Source organism: Empidonax traillii, unplaced genomic scaffold (genome assembly GCF_003031625.1).
Source record: "Empidonax traillii isolate 1590-97213 ecotype Southwest subspecies unplaced genomic scaffold, ASM303162v1 scaffold809:size313224, whole genome shotgun sequence".
NCBI classification, from domain to species: domain Eukaryota; kingdom Metazoa; phylum Chordata; class Aves; order Passeriformes; family Tyrannidae; genus Empidonax; species Empidonax traillii.
The window spans coordinates 28,657-47,226 of NW_020956002.1; the positions used below are offsets into that span (position 1 = coordinate 28,657).

Genomic DNA, 18,570 nt, shown 5'->3' on the forward strand with positions numbered 1-18,570 from the left:
ACTACAATAGGTGTAGTTCAGGCTGCATTTTCTATTCACATACCTATTGCAGAGTTTATTCAGTTAATAACAACTGTATTCCTTATAGAAAATTCACCTGGAGTTATTTTTATTTTGTTCCATACACTTTTTTGAAGCCATGTTAATGATTCCTGCTAATTCATTGCAGTCACTTAATTTGTGTGGAAACATTCATTAAAGAGGCCTCTCCTGAATTCAGTATGATTGCTCACAAAAGCAACAGCACCTGTTTACCCAGTATCTACTGAATGAGATTCACACTTTCTGTATTCCCAAGTCATGCAAAAAAACCCCACCCCACTTTCCAAGACAAATGACATCAAATGACAAGAAAAAAATGACATCAAATGCACCAATTTCAGGGGAAAAAAAAAAAAGGGGGGAGAAAAATGATCCAGTGATCTGTTCCTGACCTTAAAAGAGCCAGAATGATGCACTCTTAAATCTCACTTTCTGCACTTCAGGAGTTCAGCATCATTCAGATCTCCCCACCACTTCCCTTGAACAGCTGAACTTAATGGATCAAAATCATTTTGCAGGAAAACCCGTGCTTAGGATCTTCCATATGCTGCAAACTAAACTACAGTGCATTGTGGGATTTAAGTGTTTTCAGAAGCAAAGTGGAAAAGGGTTTCCTGTAAGTATGAAAGAGGAAATAAAAATACCACTCCAGCACTCTGATAAAATACAACTAAACCTGTATCTATGTGCCTCAGACTGATAATTACTATATTTTTACTGGATGATGAGCTTTGCTTTCTGTCTTCTAAACATGCTGCTATTTCTTACACATCTGTCACATCTCACCTACCTCTGAATGCCTGAAATAAAACACCTTCATCTTTCTAACTCTAGTAGTGCAACCACATCAGGTGGGCTCAGATGCCAACTTTCCCTCAAAAATGTCTGAAACTCGAGATGCCTCAATTCTGAATAATGAATAAACCCATGACTTTCATTTTCTTCAAGGTACACCTCAGTCTACCTGATTTAGGTAGTAATTTACTCTCTTCTATTGCCTGCCTCAAAGCCACTAATTAAAAAAGCTCCAAATCATTCCCAACTTTAACAATCAGGGAGCACCCACCATTTTTAAAACTTGTTTCTGAGCAGCCAAACCCATTCCCATCCAGGATTTTCCCTATATATTTCCCTATATATTTTAGTCATGTGCAAGATACCGAATAGGGCTTTTTTTTTGCAGATTTGAAAGGGGGCGTAAGAAAAAGGATCAGAGTGGTCACTTTAAGGCAGAAGTTCTTATTTTGTGTGAATGTTACAGGGAGTGAAACCCACAGTAGAATAAGTATAACACCTTGTTCTACTGCTGCTCTCAACTTGGGAGGTATATTATATTAAATTAAATCAATATTTTAATATAGTTTCATTTTAATTGATGTTCACCTCAATGACTGTGAAGATTTCTACCAGGTCTGGAAAAATAAACATGAAGTGATTCATCACCTGCAAAACCAAAGCGTGTCCCTCTCGTGGAATGAATCCATAAATCTTTGCTACATTTATTTTACTGATGGAACCTGAGTTCAGTGAGGAATGAACGAGACTTTCACAGCTGTTCTTGAGAAGATGGAGGAGGAAGGACCTGAAATGGAGACCTTGAGAATGGGTGGCCTGGAGTCTGTGTGGGACAAAAATAAGGAGGGAAGCTACAAAAACCCCAAAGTCCAGCCCAGGCACCTGTCCCTTCAGAGAAAATGGTCACAAATGCCTCTCTAGGCTGATATTATTATTTGCTCTGCCATCTTCCCTGGCTGGGAAATGAAACTTTCTGGAGTTCCAGAAGGCCTTTAGCAAAAGAATGGAGGAGGAAAGGAGAATACACAGGCACTAAAAAGAATTCTAATTCTGCAACAAGAAAAATGAGGTTCTGTTTCACTGCCCTCCAGACAATCAAAGCCAAGCAAAAATCCACTGTCTGGATAATGAGTCTGGAGGCAATCTCATCCTAAAAGGCTTCTTTAAGCTAGCCAGGCCAATATGTCATTTAGAATAATGAAATTGTCACATGTGTGCAAGAGGGGCTTTGATTGTCCTTTCCTTTCCCACATGGTGGGAGATGAAAAAAGTGCTGGAAAAGATAAAATGCTCTCCTGCCCCCCTTGTATGGCTGTTTGGAAGCAGGAGGACCAAAGTTTCTCCTCCAGTTGTGTGCAGCTGCTCAGAAGGATTATGGAAATCCAGTGCCTACTGCCACTTGCATTTCTCTTGCTCTGTCAAGTAAAATGTGTCTTATCCTGTCGCTAATGCACAACAATCCACCTCCTGATAGAAAACGCCCCTGGAATTCTTGCCATTTTTCACAGGATCAGAGCACACACACCCCTGTTCCTCAGCTGAACATCTTTCCCGTAAATCTGAGGCAGGGGTGCAATATCAGACGTTGGAGGAACAGCCACTACAAGCTCTGCCAGGCAGAAAGAGCTTCTGATTATTGATCGGGGGCAGTTCATTAGTGTTTGGGTCTCATCATTAATTACTGCACAAAACAGGTGAACAGAGAGACAAATTGCTCGCCGAGCTGTAAAAAACCCAATGGCCAAAAAAAAAAACCAAACCATATGGCAAGGCAGAGTGAGTTACTGGAGCCACGCTCAGGTATGAACCTCAGAGATATGTTCTGGTGTTGAGACATAAATGCACATGCACCTTTCTAGGCATTTATTTTTACATGGCAATTCTGAATAGTGGCTGTGAAAGGAATAATACACACTTGACTCATTCAGCAAGCACAGCAGATCTTGTGCACTGATTGCATTGGGGTTTTTTTGGTGCAAAAACAGTGTGTAATTGTGCAATTAAAACCTCTAGCAGTGCAGAAACAAAAGTGGATGGTATAGCCTGCCTCCAATCCAGCTGCAGCTAACACTAAAACTCTTACCTGCAAGATAAAAACGCCTTGTGGGGTTATGAACTACAACAGAAGGCTGAAAATCTACAACTGAAATGCTCACTAATCATGTATTGATACGGTTTCATGAATGATGTCAACATAGAGATAACACAGAAACCCTGTCTGATGATGCAGAAATGACCTTCTGCTTCAAATCCAAGTTCACAATTCCACTATTACCTCAGCTTGCTGACTTCTGAACCACCTGTGAGGACCATCTACTGCTTGCAGTGAGTTTGACACCACCAGCAAAGCTCCCTGAACTGTAAGGCCTTTGTTGAGACCTGTCATTTCAGGTATCAACCCTGAAACCTCGTTCTGCTCCACAGTGGGACAGACAGAATCACGGAAACGTTCCTCAAAAGGGACTTTTGGAGACCTTCAGTCCAACCTACCACTCACCACTTTAGTGCACTGCAAGCTTGCATTTCAAAATGCCTGCTCAGTGATGAGACCCGCATAATTAACATTTCAGACTGTGAAATTTTTTGTGAGCGAGTAGGGGCTCGATCTGGCACTTGAAATCTTGCCTCTGAAGCCCAGGAGAGTCAGAGCACTGGTTCCTGAGACAAAACAGTGTCCCATTTCTTCTGTGCAATTAAGAATAACCACTGAGTTTTAGATAATAAGAGAGGACAAAATACCCAAGTGCTATTAAAAATATTTAACCACACACAAATGGTATGTATTTAAAAGACCTTAGGGACTGTGGCATGTTATGCAAACCAGTAGAGCTCTCGTGGTTCAATTTGCAACTAAAACATGAACATTTTAATATATTAGTACAATCTAATATTTATATAGGTTATAAATATATGTGTGTGTGTGTTTGTGTGATAGGTTATATATAAAATTGCAGATGGCTACAGGCAAAAGACAGTAAGTTAATGCTGGTTGGCATTCACTCAGACCCTCAAAGTCCTTTGCAACTATTGATTGACCTGTTTTATGAATCTCAAACTTCTAATTATTTATACAAAGGGTGAAGTCATACAGAAGGTGAGCACTGTAACCAGAAATGGAAAGGGAGGATCTGGAGTTCTTCAATTAAACAAATCCACTCAAAAAGCTAGATGTGTATTTTCAAAGGCAGTACAAGAAAATTGTTGTAGGATACTGGACAAGGAACTGCTTGAAATTTAGCTTGAAGATCTTAGAGAGCTCTAAATTTGGAAGTCTTCACTACGCCCATAAGCATTTTCTAAAGGACTGGCTTCCCAATGCAAGGGCAAAAAAAAGAATCACCATGGCAAGTTCAGCAAATTTCTGGTTTTTTTTTTTTAGACCTTGCATTACTATGGTGTAGAAAGATACTGATTTCCCAGAGAGGCTGTGACAGAGCTCTCTTTTTAGGGTGAATGAAGCACAGAGACAGAAAGAGCTGCTGAAGAACAGTAGTGATCAGCAGGCACAGACGTGTACTACAGCCTGAAATCTAGCAGACAGCTAGTTTAACCCACACAAAATAGCTGCTTCTCTCTTCCCAAGTTTTCTGGCTGGTGGGTTGGCTGATGGGACTTTGTTACCTCTGCATCTGCTGCTCTGATGGATTAATGACAAGCCACCTATTCCTGCTATTATTGTCAGTGTCGATGTTTCCACTGGACATGCCACCAGCTGGCACGGAAACTTCATTCAGCATTTCCTAACAGCAAGCAAAAAAAAAAAAAAAATCTCCCAGTTTGGCTGGAAGACTTTCATCAAGACTTTCTCCCATATGGAGTAAGCAGCAAATATCTTCAAAAGACCTTGCAACACTCATCTCCCAGGACCATAAGGGGGTGGGAGATGAGTTAGCAACGCTGCGAAACATGCAGTGTGGAAACTTAGATATAACCTGAAGTCGCATAAAAGATGGAAAGCAATCTTTTTTTCTCTTTTTTTTTTTTTTCTTGAAGAATAGGTCATGCCAGATAACTTAGACAACTTGTGCAGCGTGGCAGGATTTTTGCACAAAGGGAATGTGGCAGATCTGATTTTGCAGAAACATTATTTATGGGTTAGTGGGTGGACAAAAGTTTTCTCAACAGATTTTTTGCAGATCTAATCACGCACAGAAAGTTCAAATGGCTCCCTTTAGCCTCTACTTAGTGCTGCTTTATAGATAGTGTTTTGCTTTAATTGAATTTCTCTAGACTTTTGGTACTTTAGTGCCTGGAAAACTATTCCTGACACTGGAAATATGGTGCCTTGGTTATGAGCACTGCACTGAAGATATGAAGTTGCCAGACATATTGTAAACAGAGCATAATTACAGTCTTTAGAGTTGAACATCAAAATGGGAAGAGATGCCAAGTGGCATTTCTCAGAAGTTAATATTGGGACTGATACCATCTAATATCTTCCCAAATAATTTGGAAAATGAAGCAAAACTGCACATTGACTGCGTACACGGGAGACACAAGGGGAAGATGAACTACAGCACAGCAGGTGGGGGAGGCTGAAAAGAAAGACCAGAAAGATCTGGAGTTCTGAGAGGGAGAGAGAGAAGGATGCACTTAAGAGGGAAACTATTTCATGTAGAATGATAAGCTCAGAGAAAATTAACACCCATCTCGAGTAACCAAATGGGAAAACGCCAATTTTCATTAAAAAAAAAAAAATATCCAAGAGATTTCACAGTTTATTCACACTGAAACTTCACATTGGGGTACGTGCATCAGGTTTGACAACTTGTTTGCTACATTTCAGCCTGATGTGATTTTAAAAGGAAGAATAACAGATTCCCTTCAAAACCTGCCTTTTAAAATGCAGTTTGACTTATTTTAAACATATACCAAGAGCTCAAAAAAGACCCAATTTACATTCCTGTTAGCAGAAATAACACAAAGTAATGTATCATTAGGAAGAGACACAGAAGCAGCACATACAAGGTTCAAGGTGGAAGTCAGGAAGCCAAAATCCACGTGCCTCTGATACTGTCAAGAAGTTCGAAGTGTTCGCTGTGCAGTAGAGCAAAACCCATGCAATACACTGATTTTTTGACTTTAGAAGCTTAACTAGGAAAGCTGTTACTGTATAAAGGAAAGTAAGATTCTGAGGGATATTTTTAAAAAACCCCAAATGCTAAATACCCCACATAAGTTAAATGGCTTCTGTACACAATAATGAACCTTAAATGTTGTCTGTAAATTAACTTTAAATATTATCTGTAAATTATCTGTGATCTGCTAAGTATCTATCCAATATTACCTGTAGGATGGAAATTGCCAAAAGAATGTACCCTGGCAATAAAAAGTAACCTGTAATTAGATAAACTCACCACGGATAGAAAACATATTTTACGACACAAAGAGCCCCCAGACTCTCTGCTCCTGGCTGAGAGTTTGAAGAGCACACTTTATCTTTCCCCCATCATTATTTGGTTAACAATACCCGCAGTAATGCACATTATCTTGTCACAGGAATGATTCATTAGGAGAAAATATACAAACTTCATCAAACTGGGTGTTACTTTTCTTCCTAACCCAGCAGTCCAAATACAGCTGATGCAAACAAAATGGCCTGATGTGACAGCAATCAACAATAGTATTTTTAGGTATGCTTAAAAACCTGCTTACCAAGGGGAGCCATATATTCTGAATCCCCTCACCGTCACTTCAGAGTCTTGAAGATAGATGCAGTTTGTTAGAAGAGACTGTACATTTTCATAGCTCTCTGGCTTCAGCTTAGAAACAGAGGGGAAATAGTAAAAGTCCTGCTTGATTAAGTCAGCCATGAATTCCTGGTCAAAGGTCAACTCATGATTTCCTGCTATCACAATCTTGTATTCATAGGGCAGGCTACCTAAAACAGCGAAAAACAAACAAGTTACTTGTTTCAGGGAAGGATCTGATGGAAGAAAACAAGACAAGACAAACTGTTATTGATTCCTGTAATATGCTCACACACTCGAAACGATAGAGCACGTCCCTCCTCCACGTTATTGTAATTCCTGGTGATTCCAGGTAAATGACATTACTGCCTCTTCCATGGCACGCTATGATTTAGCACGCTTAGCATTAATGTGTTGAAATTACTTTCAACTCATCAACCTTAAAAACCAGTCTGCAGACTTCTGCTCTACTATTTACTTCTAGTTAATTGCCATTTGTGCTGCAAGTATCATTTACTGTGACAGTGATGATAACTCTTTGACAGAAATTAGGGTTCAAAGAAGATCAGCTTCAGAAAATCACGTCAGCTCCCTTCTCCCCAGAGCTCAGGTCTTTGTCAGCTTGTACTGAAGAGCTCTCACACCCTCACAGCTCGGGTCAGCCAGAAGGGGTCTGCTGCCCTCTTTGCCCTGTCATTATTATCAAGCCTTCAAGGAAGGCAGGGATTTGGTTTAGCTGTCAAAAACCCCACATCCCACAGAGAAATCTCGCGGTCTGCCTCTGTCCCGTGGGCTTTTTTTTTTTTTTCCTGCTCCATTTTCTCAGTGACTTCCTCGGATCCGCGGACTATAATTTAAAGTGACTCATGCTCAAGAATATTTTACAACCCCTATTTAGTGAAAAACCTCAGCACAACCTCCTGCTGAAGGCAGGGATATGTGTGCCCACACACGTGGGTTCTTCCTGAGAGCAGCACCGAAAGAGAAACTTTCCACCTGACTCTGCACTTGGTTTATTCCCCGGATTCCGCCCCTGGGAGTCGGCATCACCTGCCTCAAAAAGCTCAGCAGAAACCTTTCAGTACATCTGAGGGGAAACAAAGACAAGAAACTGTGTAAAGCTGCATTCATTAGCTTTGTTTCTGCACTGTTAATCTGAAGGCAGTCAGAAGAGGAGACTGGGACCAGAAAAGAAGTGTTTCATTGAAAATCAAACCCGCCTTGCACAGCAGCAATCTTGTGGGGTTTTTTTTTAATACTGAAAGTGTCTTGTTGAGAACACAGAAATCTTTAGCTGTGGCAAAAGTTGGCATGATAGGACTTGAGGATAAAATGCAACAGTGTGGTTCAGAGTTAGGGAAACAGAGGTCACAGTGCTGAACTTTGCCAGGTGAAAAGATGTGGGTAATTCTTTAAGTGCAAGTTTCAGACACTTTAAGATCTCTAATAGGAAAACTGATTGTACAGATTCCAGTTTTTCCCGTGGTCTCAAGACGTATGTGCCTTCAGAATATTTAACAGAAACTCTTTCCATGTATTGATTTAAATGTTGAAGATTCAATCATTTGCCTGAAAGACTTTTCCTTTTTGCTTCTGAAACAGCCTTTTGCAGATGTGCCCTCCACCCCCACAAGCTTTCCAGGTGTCTGCATACACAAGTTAAAAATGCTGTCTACATGCTGCCATATGTATGGGCATCTACAGGCCTTAAAGAACTCTTGGGAAACAGGAAAAGAAAGAAACCCTGTATGCCACGATATTGCTAACAATTCCATTTCTGTTCTGTTTTGTAAATCTTTTCCAGCTCATCTGATCCATCCATCTAGCAGCCAAGAACCTGTACGAGCTGGTTATAGTTGTTGCTTCCACTAATGTATTTATGTCATGTTGCTGTCTGTGGGTGTTACTTAGGTAAATTAGCAAATTACTCTAAATGTACAGTTACATTTATTATAGTGGCGGCCAGAAGTGCTGCTGTGGTTACAGGTCTGTCAGATTTTCAATTAACAACTGTGCTTTTTGATGAGTTTGCAGCTCAGCTGGTTGTCTTTCTTTCACTCCATGCCAGGCCACAGTAAAACTATTTCCCTCTCTTTGTCTCCTCAGCTATTTCTCTTCGCCCTTTAAATCTTATTTTTTTTCACTCACAGAGTATTTTATTGCTGGTCGTTCATAAATTTAACAATATTTTGTTCAAACATTTTTCCTTAGAAGACTTTAGAACAAAAAGCTTTGCTTTTCACTCCAAGAGCTCTTGAAGCACAAAGTCAGCCTTAGTATAAATCTCTGAAACCCTGTTCTTGGCTGGGCACTACTGCCATGGAGTGTTATGCATAAAAGCAGCTGCAGATGAAGACCCTCAGCTATCAGACCACAATACTGGTGACACATTTCCCACCTTCCCTGCTTCCTGTGTGACCCACACTCGCCAATGTTCCCTCCAGAGTGCTGAACATCTCTTTGCAGTAAAGCACAGCCCTCAGGAGGACCAACACCACAGTCTAATGTGGTGGGTCAGCAAGGTCCTGAGAAATGAACTTTCCAAGTGCCTTTTACAGCAATAAGATCCTCCAAACATCAGCACTATCTGATCAACATCCACCTTAAAACTACCTCAAAGCACCAACTCCTTCCTCCTTCTGACCTACAACTTCTTAAGGTTCCTTCCTTTCCATACATTAATAATTTCTCTGTATTTTCTCATTCCATTACGTCCTTCCAACACAAATCCCTACTTTTCCATCCCTAGGCACTGACTGCTGCACAACTACCAGCCTTGGCTTGGTCCTTGGTTACAACCAAGACATCCCCAAGAGCACATGGCCTAATAGCTGCTGGATGGCAGTGTCTGGACACGAGTCCATACCTTTACAACAACCACTTCTCCATTTTTTTTATGCCAATCTTGATCACACTTTCAGGTTGATGAGTTTATTCCCACACCTGCACTTTGGATGGAGTAGCTTTGTCCAAGAAGACTCTCCAGTGAGTTTTGGGGGCAAAGGCAGCCAAATCACAGCCTGGCCTGTGTGAGTTAACAGCGAAACAAAGTGCACAAAGCGGACAAAGGGAGTGATCTTTCTCCTCCGTCAAGCACTTGTGAGACCCCCTCTGGAGTGTGGGAGTCTTTCAGTGGAAGAAAAGCTGCTGCAAACTGAGGCAGGTCCAGCAGAGAACTGTCAGGATGGCTGGGGAACGTGGAATACGGGGAGAGACTGAGACCTGAGTGTGCTCAGCCCAGAGAAGGTGGAGGGCAGACCCTGCTCTGTCTGCAACTGCCTGAGCTCAGGAGAAAGGGAAGGCCCAGCTCTTCCTCGAGGTGCAAAAATGGCAATAAACACGAGTGGGAACATGGTACAAGGAAAGGATGAGGATGGTAAAAGAGCAGAACGTGTGCCCAGAGCAGCTGGGAGGTGTCCACCCTTGAAGACACTCAAAATGGAACTGGACAGGGTTCTGAGCAGCCTCCTCTCTTAACCAGCCCTGCTTTGAAGAGGAGGTTGGGCTCAACTCCCCTCCAACCTGAGTGGCTCTAGATTATTTTTTAATCTACGCTGGAAAACAAACGAGAATTTTAAGGAGCCTGCAATTGTGAAAGAAATTCCCAACTCATTTCGTGTTGGGCTCCTGATGGAACAAATCTGTGGCAGTTTCCCAGGACTGGAGAGCACATTCCATTAAGTTTGGTTGCAAGTTCCTCACACTCATTTAGCAGATGAGTAGGGCTAAATACCCAACTGATAGCCTATTAACATCTGATGCCAGCATATGGCTTTGCTGGTGGGCAGGTAGCAAAACTTGCTAATACAGGAGCTCTGTGTACACAATGATATTAAAGACAATTTATGGCTGTCACAGGAATTCTGCACACACATCCAGGACAAAATTAATTCCCCAGAAAAATTAAGGCAGCGAGCACGTAAGGAACAGATCTGCCCTTCAGGAGTGCCAAGAAACACATGCAAGAACATATGCTATGGGAGTCAAAGATGTGATTTTAAACAAACAACAAAAAAAGGAAAAGTTATGAATTTGGGGGGAAATTACTTTTTTTTTTCCCCTGATCTCTTCTTTTGACCAGCCAAAACAAGTGTTTTTGCCCAAGACCGGGGATCCTCCTGTTCTTGGCACCTGAGAAGATTCTGCTAAAATATGCCTGTAGTCTGGAAACAAACTACAACTAGAACTGGTTGGAAAAGTTTTACCTATACATTTTTCCATATTAAAATTATTAAAATTCCACTCAGATGGAATGGGATATATTTGGAAATTCACGTAGTGATTCTGACATTACCAAGGAAACAAAATGAAGCAAAATGTCAGTTTAAAATATTTTGGGTGAATAAAAATCTCATTGCTAAGCAGAAATTTTGCTTTTTTTCTGGAGTAAGGGTTTTGGGGTTTTTTTTCTCTCCTAATGTTTCACATGCAAGAAACTAAAATTATTTTCCTCCATAATCAACCTCTAGCCACTTCATCCTTTTTGGAAATTGGAAAGGAAATGTTTATAAATTAAAATCCTGTCAGGAACACACTGGCTCAAATTCAGTGCTGGGCTTCAGAGGTTCCTCTTTCAAGGCCACATCCAACTTTTGCTTTCCGCCAATTTGGGATGGGGATCCAAGCCACCATCCATTCTTTCGGCCTCTCTCTTAACATGGCATTAGGGATTTTTCCCACTGTCCTTTATCTTTCCTGCCTCATTTTCCCCTCTCCTTTCCATTTTGTAATCTCCCTTTTTATGCAGTAAAATGCTGGATGCACATCTGCCCCTTAATTTAGCAGTTTTAGTAAAATATATCTTTTTCTTATGGGAAAAAAACCCAGCAACTTGTAGAAGTACAATGCTTTAGAAGGCAATTCATCACACAAAAAATTCTGCCCTAAATTTCCTGCATCGATAGAATTCCTTGTTATTTGAGATTATTTCACTATCCAAAAGCCTGGAATATCATGTTTAGCTCATAATTACCTTATATATAGCCAGATGGTATTATTATCTTACAAGCTTAACTACAAGCCCTCCCCAGAAAGTTTCTTAGCCTTCATTTGCTCAGTCTAAGAATCTGATAGGAGTTCTGGTAACATAACATGTATAAGAATATATATATATATGCATATATATATTGCTTAGCTAGTAACATCTTTGTTTATTCCTTTCATTACTGTAGATTGCTAATTAAGAAAATCAACTGAACATCTAATTTTTGCGTGTTTATGCACCAATTACAAAATGATTGCAGCCATTTTTAACTCCTAAACTACAGTGGGCCCTTTTTATGGCCGACATAATTTTTTTCCAAAACAACTTGAAGCGCTGGGGAACCGTCACTTCGACTACAAGCTGCACGGCGCAAAGGGCTCCAGAACGCGCCTCTGTTTGCTGTTCCTCTGCATCTGGCTTTGTTCAAAGCAGAATTCTGTGTGCTTGAAGGTCCCTCCTGCTCCATCAGCAAGCCAAGCAAACGAGATCAACGCTGCAAATAACTCAAGAGCAAATTCACTGTGTCTACGCTCCTCTTTTACTAAAGAGGTTAAGCATCTTTATCAACCAGCAACCTCCTCTGCAGCTTGCAACTGTTCTCAGCTTCCAGCTCTGCCAAGATAAATGCAAACTTGTACAGGCAGGTGTGCTTTGCTTCTCTCCTGGCGCTGAGCAGAATTTTTAGTATTCATTAAAAGCAGTGACAATCATGTAAGTGCCCACTTAATGCTTCTTCCCTCTCATTCCAACCTCTTAGAATACAGCAGTGAGTGATATAGTGGAAAGGCTGCATTAACTGTCTCAGATTGCTTTTTAGCATCTTTTTGACAGTTCTGTGTTTAAACACTGGGGCTGATGTCTGGGAAATTCACATTAACATACTTCTTGTATGGTGTGTAATCTGGAATAATACCTTAAATGAACACTCCCTCCCAAGTCATCTGTAACCTGCTACCTCCAGCCATTCTGGACTGGAAAAGCCAGTAATTACACCAACCACCAAACCAGTGCTGTTCTCATTTGGAAAACAGGATTTCTTAAAATAGACAAAGGCAAAACAAACTAAAAAATGCCTGATGATACTCTTACCTAGTTTTATAAAACCTGTGTTTTATACATACCCACACACCTGTAATGACTGGTCAAAACCACTTCTAGAGGAAGAGTGGCTTCCTTTCCTTCCTGGTTTATTAAATTATCTTGTAATTATGGAGAACCAACCCAATGCAAGCAGCAAACTAGGCCACTGGAGGAGCTGCAGTGAGTCAAGACAAAAGGTTATGTAGCTCTGTACCTTCTGTCCCACAATGGTCAGTAAAAAACATCTCCAAAACTGCACAACTTCAACTGAACCTTCCTTTGCTGTGTCCCCTTAGGTTATGGCACTCGATGGCTTGAAAACCAGCAAGTCACAGGGTCCATTTCCATAAGTTGAGGTTTTTTTTCTTTTGGAGAAGATTTTTTTTTTTTTTAACTTTCTGGGATATCTACAGTCTTAAATAACATATTTTTCTGAGGAGATAAATTTCCACCACAGCCTTTAAAATATTCTAGCTCTGGTTACGACCTGTGTCTGGGGACCAGGAAAGTAATGGAGACAGAGAACTGAGTTAAAAAGTAGCAATTAAAAAATGTTTTACACTTCCTACACGGATCCTTGTGCACACCAATACAGGTTCCTGTGCTGATCTTCAGATGCCACGAAGGTGCTTTCAGCATCTCCCAGTTGTCACCTTGTGGAAGGGGAAGACTACAAAGAGCTGTGTGTCATGTCGCTGCACTAATAACAAGGTTTAATGTTTGTGTACAGTGCTCCACGAGAGGTGTTCAAAGTGCTGCTCTGAGAATAATTAATCCTCCAACAAAACCATGTGGTAGGTGGATCAAGCATCATCTCCACAATTTTACAAGGAGGGGGAGGAACAATAAAGAGGCTGTCAAACCTGAAGATGACTAACTAGAATTTGGTTGCCTGTCTTCCTCAGGCTCTTTCAAATCTCTCTGCCAGAGGCAGTGGCAGTTCACAGAATCACATTCCAGACCTTTCAAGTTCCATGGTTGTTCTCTGCACTCCTGGGCCAGGTTGCCTTCCTAAAGCTACACTTGCCTGCTAGTCTGGACTAAGACTGGGTGTTTTAATCACTTGAGGGGTCAGGGAGCTCAGTGTTTATGAAACCAGAGACTCAGAATCCTCAAGTTTGGCTACTTTCCACTCCATTCATGGAAAGAAGCCACCTCAGTATTGGTACAAAGGGCAAGAAATCCCCCCAAAAAGCAAAAGTGTGTTTGGAAGGAGGAAACAAAGGACAAACTCTTTAGCTCCTACCAATTCTACAGCTTTTCACCACCAGCGTGTGGGGAATAGTTGGTTTGGATCATCTTCCCGATACAGGGATGTAACTTAAATATTCCTGAGACTCACAGCAGCCAGTTTAATATTCTGAAGTGTTCAGGAACAGACTAACTCCCCAAAACTGGAGAAACACTGGAAGGGTGTGTTGCAGATCACTTTTCTGTGCCCTGCTCTGCTCTCTGAGCCTTAGGTGGACAAATAGATCCAAGACATCTTACATTTAAGAAATCCAATAAAAAAATCAACTTTTTCTTTTTTTTTTTTTTTTAATATGCCCAGTCTTTTAAAAATGACATCTGTTCTAAATCCCTACACAGCTCAATGTTTTTTCACTGCATTTCCAGAGCCATTCTTTTGTAAATAGATAATTAGTGCTTAAATACTTCTTTCAAGGGGTTTCTACATTAACATAAAAATAGTGTAATTACTGATGGTCAAAATGGCATGACTACAATTTGTAAATTTTAATTCCTTTTGCTGCTCTGAAGCTGATTTTTTTTTTCATCTTCAACATGACTTTAATCTGTTTTAAGTGTGAGTATTATTGAATCTAAAAATATAAAATACCTGTAAAGAGAGGAGGAAAAATAACTACCATCATTTTGCGAAGCTGAACAATAAAGCAAAAGTAAAGCTAAGCCTACTGACCACAGGCTTTTCTGAAGATCTTTTATCAAGAACTTAAAAGTAGGGATGATGTTTATTGACCAAAATTAGCTGATCCTGTCTACAGAATTTAATGTTAGAGGATTAGATCTAATGCAACCTAAGACTTGAAACAGGTAATTCTAGTAGCACTAGTTCCTCTCTTCACTCTAAAATATTTTTTAGTCTGAAATAAAAATATTATCCTTTGAGCTGAATCTGCCCAGGTCAATTCCTAAAGGGCCTGTCAAATAATGTAATTATTTTCTTTTTTTTTTCTTTTTTTTTGGGGGGGGGATGGGTGTACAATAAGCACATTCTCAGGAAAATACTCTGAAGAGCTAATTATTGTTTTCCACTACAACTTCTGGGGTTTTTTTTAATTCCAATTTAGTTTGAACTTGAATTTCAAACAGGAAATCTGTCTTAGACACTGGAAAATCTCAAGCAAACACACTGAAACAATGTATATTATAAAATGTGTTAGTTGAAGTATTCTTTCCAGTCTATGCACAGAAGAGATTTCTCAGAGAAAGTATGGAATTATGTGTTGCAACTCAGACCACAGATCAGCTATTTAGTTAAATTTCCAGGAAAGTAACCCACAAGCTCCAAGTGAAAGTGGGTCCTGGAGCATGCACAGCTTGGAGATGATATTCCAGGCTTGAGCAGCTTGACATTCCAGGCATTACATGAGCAGCTCAGCCAAGCAGGCAATTTCCAGTGCCAACAATATGGGAGATTAAAAAGCAGAGGTGGTTTTGGAGTCATGATTTGAGGAGTGCACCAAAGCAGGACATGTGTCTTCATGCTTGTCCTGCAACACACCTGATTTATATGCAGGTAGGGATTAAATAACAGAAACTAAAATCATGAAACAGCTGAGGAGAAAGGGAAGCTGCAGTGCATAGTGAGCCTGACATGTCTTATGACATAACCTAGGAGAGATGCTCCAGTCTTCTGATCATTTTCTTGACCCTCTTCTGGACCAGTTTCAACAGGTCCACGCATTTAGAAACAACTCCCCCAAATAATTTTTGGCTGTTTAAAGTGTTATCTGTTAACATCTCCTGAACATGCTGGGAAATTAGCACATGTTCAAAGTCATCCTTATGATGTCATTAGAAAGATTCCCTGGCTTCGTGGTCTTCTGTTCAGTCCTACCATAACACATATTCTGTAGTTCGTTTTTTCCTGATTCTCCAAAACTGGATTTTCAAATTCAAAAATACAGTAAGAGAACAAATTAGATTAAAAAAAAATAAAAGGAAAATATGAAGTATGAAAAGAGGAGAAAGGTCAATTAAGAAAAAAAGAAGGGAGGGAAATGAGCAGGTTGGCACCATTCTTAAGCTTTGTAAACTGACTATTCAGCCTCTCTTCCCTTAATTTTCCAAGTTACCCTGAAAAAGTTTAGCAAAATAGAAATCTCACTTCATGATATTGCATGACTGGGCAATAAGAGGACAGATGAAACCGAACATAAATTTATACAGAGTAATTCAAGTGCTGGAAAAAAATACACCAACTGTAGATCCAGTGATGGGTTCTGAGCAAGGTATTACCATACAGGAAAGAGTTGATAGAATTATTTAAAGAATATTCTATGACAATGCCATCTCATTGTTCAGTCATAGTTAGAAATGAAAACAGAATAATCCACAACACCAGAAAGGAAAAGGGAACTAGGAAATCTCATTCTGCCAGGGAATAAATCTGTGGTGTTCTCAGATCGTGTGCAGTTCTGGTCTCATCATTTTTAAAAGGATACAAAGAGGTACAAAGAGTGACATAGGTGATCAAAGGCATTTAAGGACTTCTGAACAGCCTTCAGCCTTAAAAATATCTTAAGGGCAGACATGGGACGAGCCTATAAATTCTTAAGCAGAAAGAAGATGAAAATCACTTGCCTCTTCCAGTATTAGGAAATACCAAATGAAACGAGTAGGTGACAGGTTCAAACTAAGCACAGTCCACCCCTGTCACACTGTGGAACTCTGTGTCTGCACTCAAAATCTGCACAGATCCAAAAGGCAATTAAGAGAAGAAATATCTGTGTATTAAATACAAGGCAATGCTGTGGCTGCAGGAGCCCGTGGGCTGCCTACCAGAGAAAGCTGAGAAAATAAGTATATCCAGTTATCACCAGCATTTCATCTCCTCCACAGAGTTAAACCTGGCCTTAGTAAAACCCCAAGTCCCTCCCTGAGAAGGGGAGAGGGGATTTAGCAGAGAGGAAACATGAGAGGAAACAACTAATTACCGAAAAGAACAAATTGAAGCAAAATCAAGCAGAGGGATTTAGGGGTCAGAAGAGAAAAAAAATATGAAGCTGTGTGAGTGAAGGGCAGACAAAGCACCGGGCAAAGACAATACCAGGATCATGAGCTGTGTCATCTGAGATGGTCCAGGCCTTCCTGTGTGCCCACATACAGTCAAAAAAAAAAAAAAAGAGAGAACATATTTCAGGGGGTGACTCAGCGAGCCAACGTGCCTCTATTAGCACAACACTTCAGCATGTGCTTGGTGTAACCATAAGGTCCATGGAAGTTAATGATGTTAATGTAAGATAAATTTTCCATCAGACGGGCACAGGAATTTTATGTAAAGCAGAAAGATAAAATCTGAACTCGCTGAAGGGCAAGTTGATCTGCAAAGATGAAACAGAGAGAGACCGCAGTGGCACAGACCTAATGGGGCATGACAAACCAGAAAATTAAGATGTGAGAATCAATGCTACACGTAAAAACATGGAGCAAAAGCAGGAGCAGGGAATGTATCTGCTGCTTGAGAGGAAGATGAGATCGAGGGAAGCTGGACCATACAAATATTCCGGTGTCTATCCCAAGTTTTAATCCAATGACAGCAGAAGACATGGGTTTGACAGAGAACAAAATAAGTGGAAAGGGAGCCCTGTGCCATGGGCATGAAAGGATGGACAGGGAAATTTGGCAGCAGCAAGTAAGAATGACAGTGGATGTGAAAGTCAATGCCAGATGTGTCACTTGCTTTCTCTAGAAACCAGGAAAGTATTAAGTCAAGGAGGAAGGAGAAGGCTGGGTAGGCTGTGGGAGCTGCAAAATAGTGGAAGATACTGGAAGTAGCCCTTTAGAAAAACCTAAACTGTTGGACATCAGTGCCTTTCACAACAAAATGGACAACCAGCAAAATGGACAACAAGCAAAAAACTTCTAAAATTCCTTCTCAAAGGGAACACTTTTAACCATTCTACCATTTACTGTAGATTTTGTAAACACTCAAGATATTCAAGAGTTGATAAATTGTCCATTTAAAAGAAATAAAAATTTGTAAAAAATTAAGTTAAATCTTTCCTTTTTTTTTTTCTTTTTTTAATTGCCAAGAAACTAAAAAAAAACCTTCAACTTGCTACATTTCTATATCTCAAAGATGCTCTTGCAAAAATTTAGCTCAAACCACCAAGATCACCTTTTCCCAAACTTCACACTACCAGGAAATTGGAAGCATGCCTGAAAAGTCAGAAAATTAAGCCTTTTTTTTTTTTGGGAATGAAAATGATGAAGAGACCATGCACAGAAGCTGTGCAGCAAGTACTGTGGGTAGCCCCCATCCTTGCCAGCAATATCCCCAAGCACTTCTCTTCCCACACCAGCAGATAAATAAAATGGGTATTATTTAGAAGGATAACCATATGGTTTGTGTAATTTGTACGTGCTATTTTCAGGACATTATTATAAGATATGGTAGAGACCTACACAACAGGGTCAGAACTTGCTTTCTGTTTTATAACCACCCCGTTCCATTTGGGTGCAGAGACAAGGGGTGATGGCACTATCTCAATATATTACTTCCACACACTGTTCCCACCTTAATACTTGCAGAATAACGCAATTATTCCATGTGGGGCATATTATTGGGTTGCTGAGCTCAAATAAATATTTATCAGCCTCGCTGATAATTATTTGCTAGTAAATACTTGTTTAAATTGTGAAGTCCTGACTTCTTTTTTAAATATATATATATATATTTCATTTCAGCCTACATACATCTGTCTGCTTTGTGCCTTCCCAGGGCGGAATGCT

The 18,570-nt window shown here is 40.3% G+C and overlaps 1 protein-coding gene across 3 annotated transcripts in view; it reads right to left on the reverse strand.

Annotated features, from left to right (window-relative positions):
* MPPED1 (metallophosphoesterase domain containing 1) overlaps positions 1-18,570 on the reverse strand; it is a 60,140-nt gene that overhangs the window by 21,168 nt on the left and 20,402 nt on the right. For all 3 annotated transcript variants that reach the window (XM_027901746.1, XM_027901745.1, XM_027901747.1), the window contains exon 4: positions 6,493-6,718. In XM_027901746.1, coding sequence (XP_027757547.1) covers positions 6,493-6,718 — 226 coding nt within the window. The remainder of the gene's footprint in view (positions 1-6,492; positions 6,719-18,570) is intronic.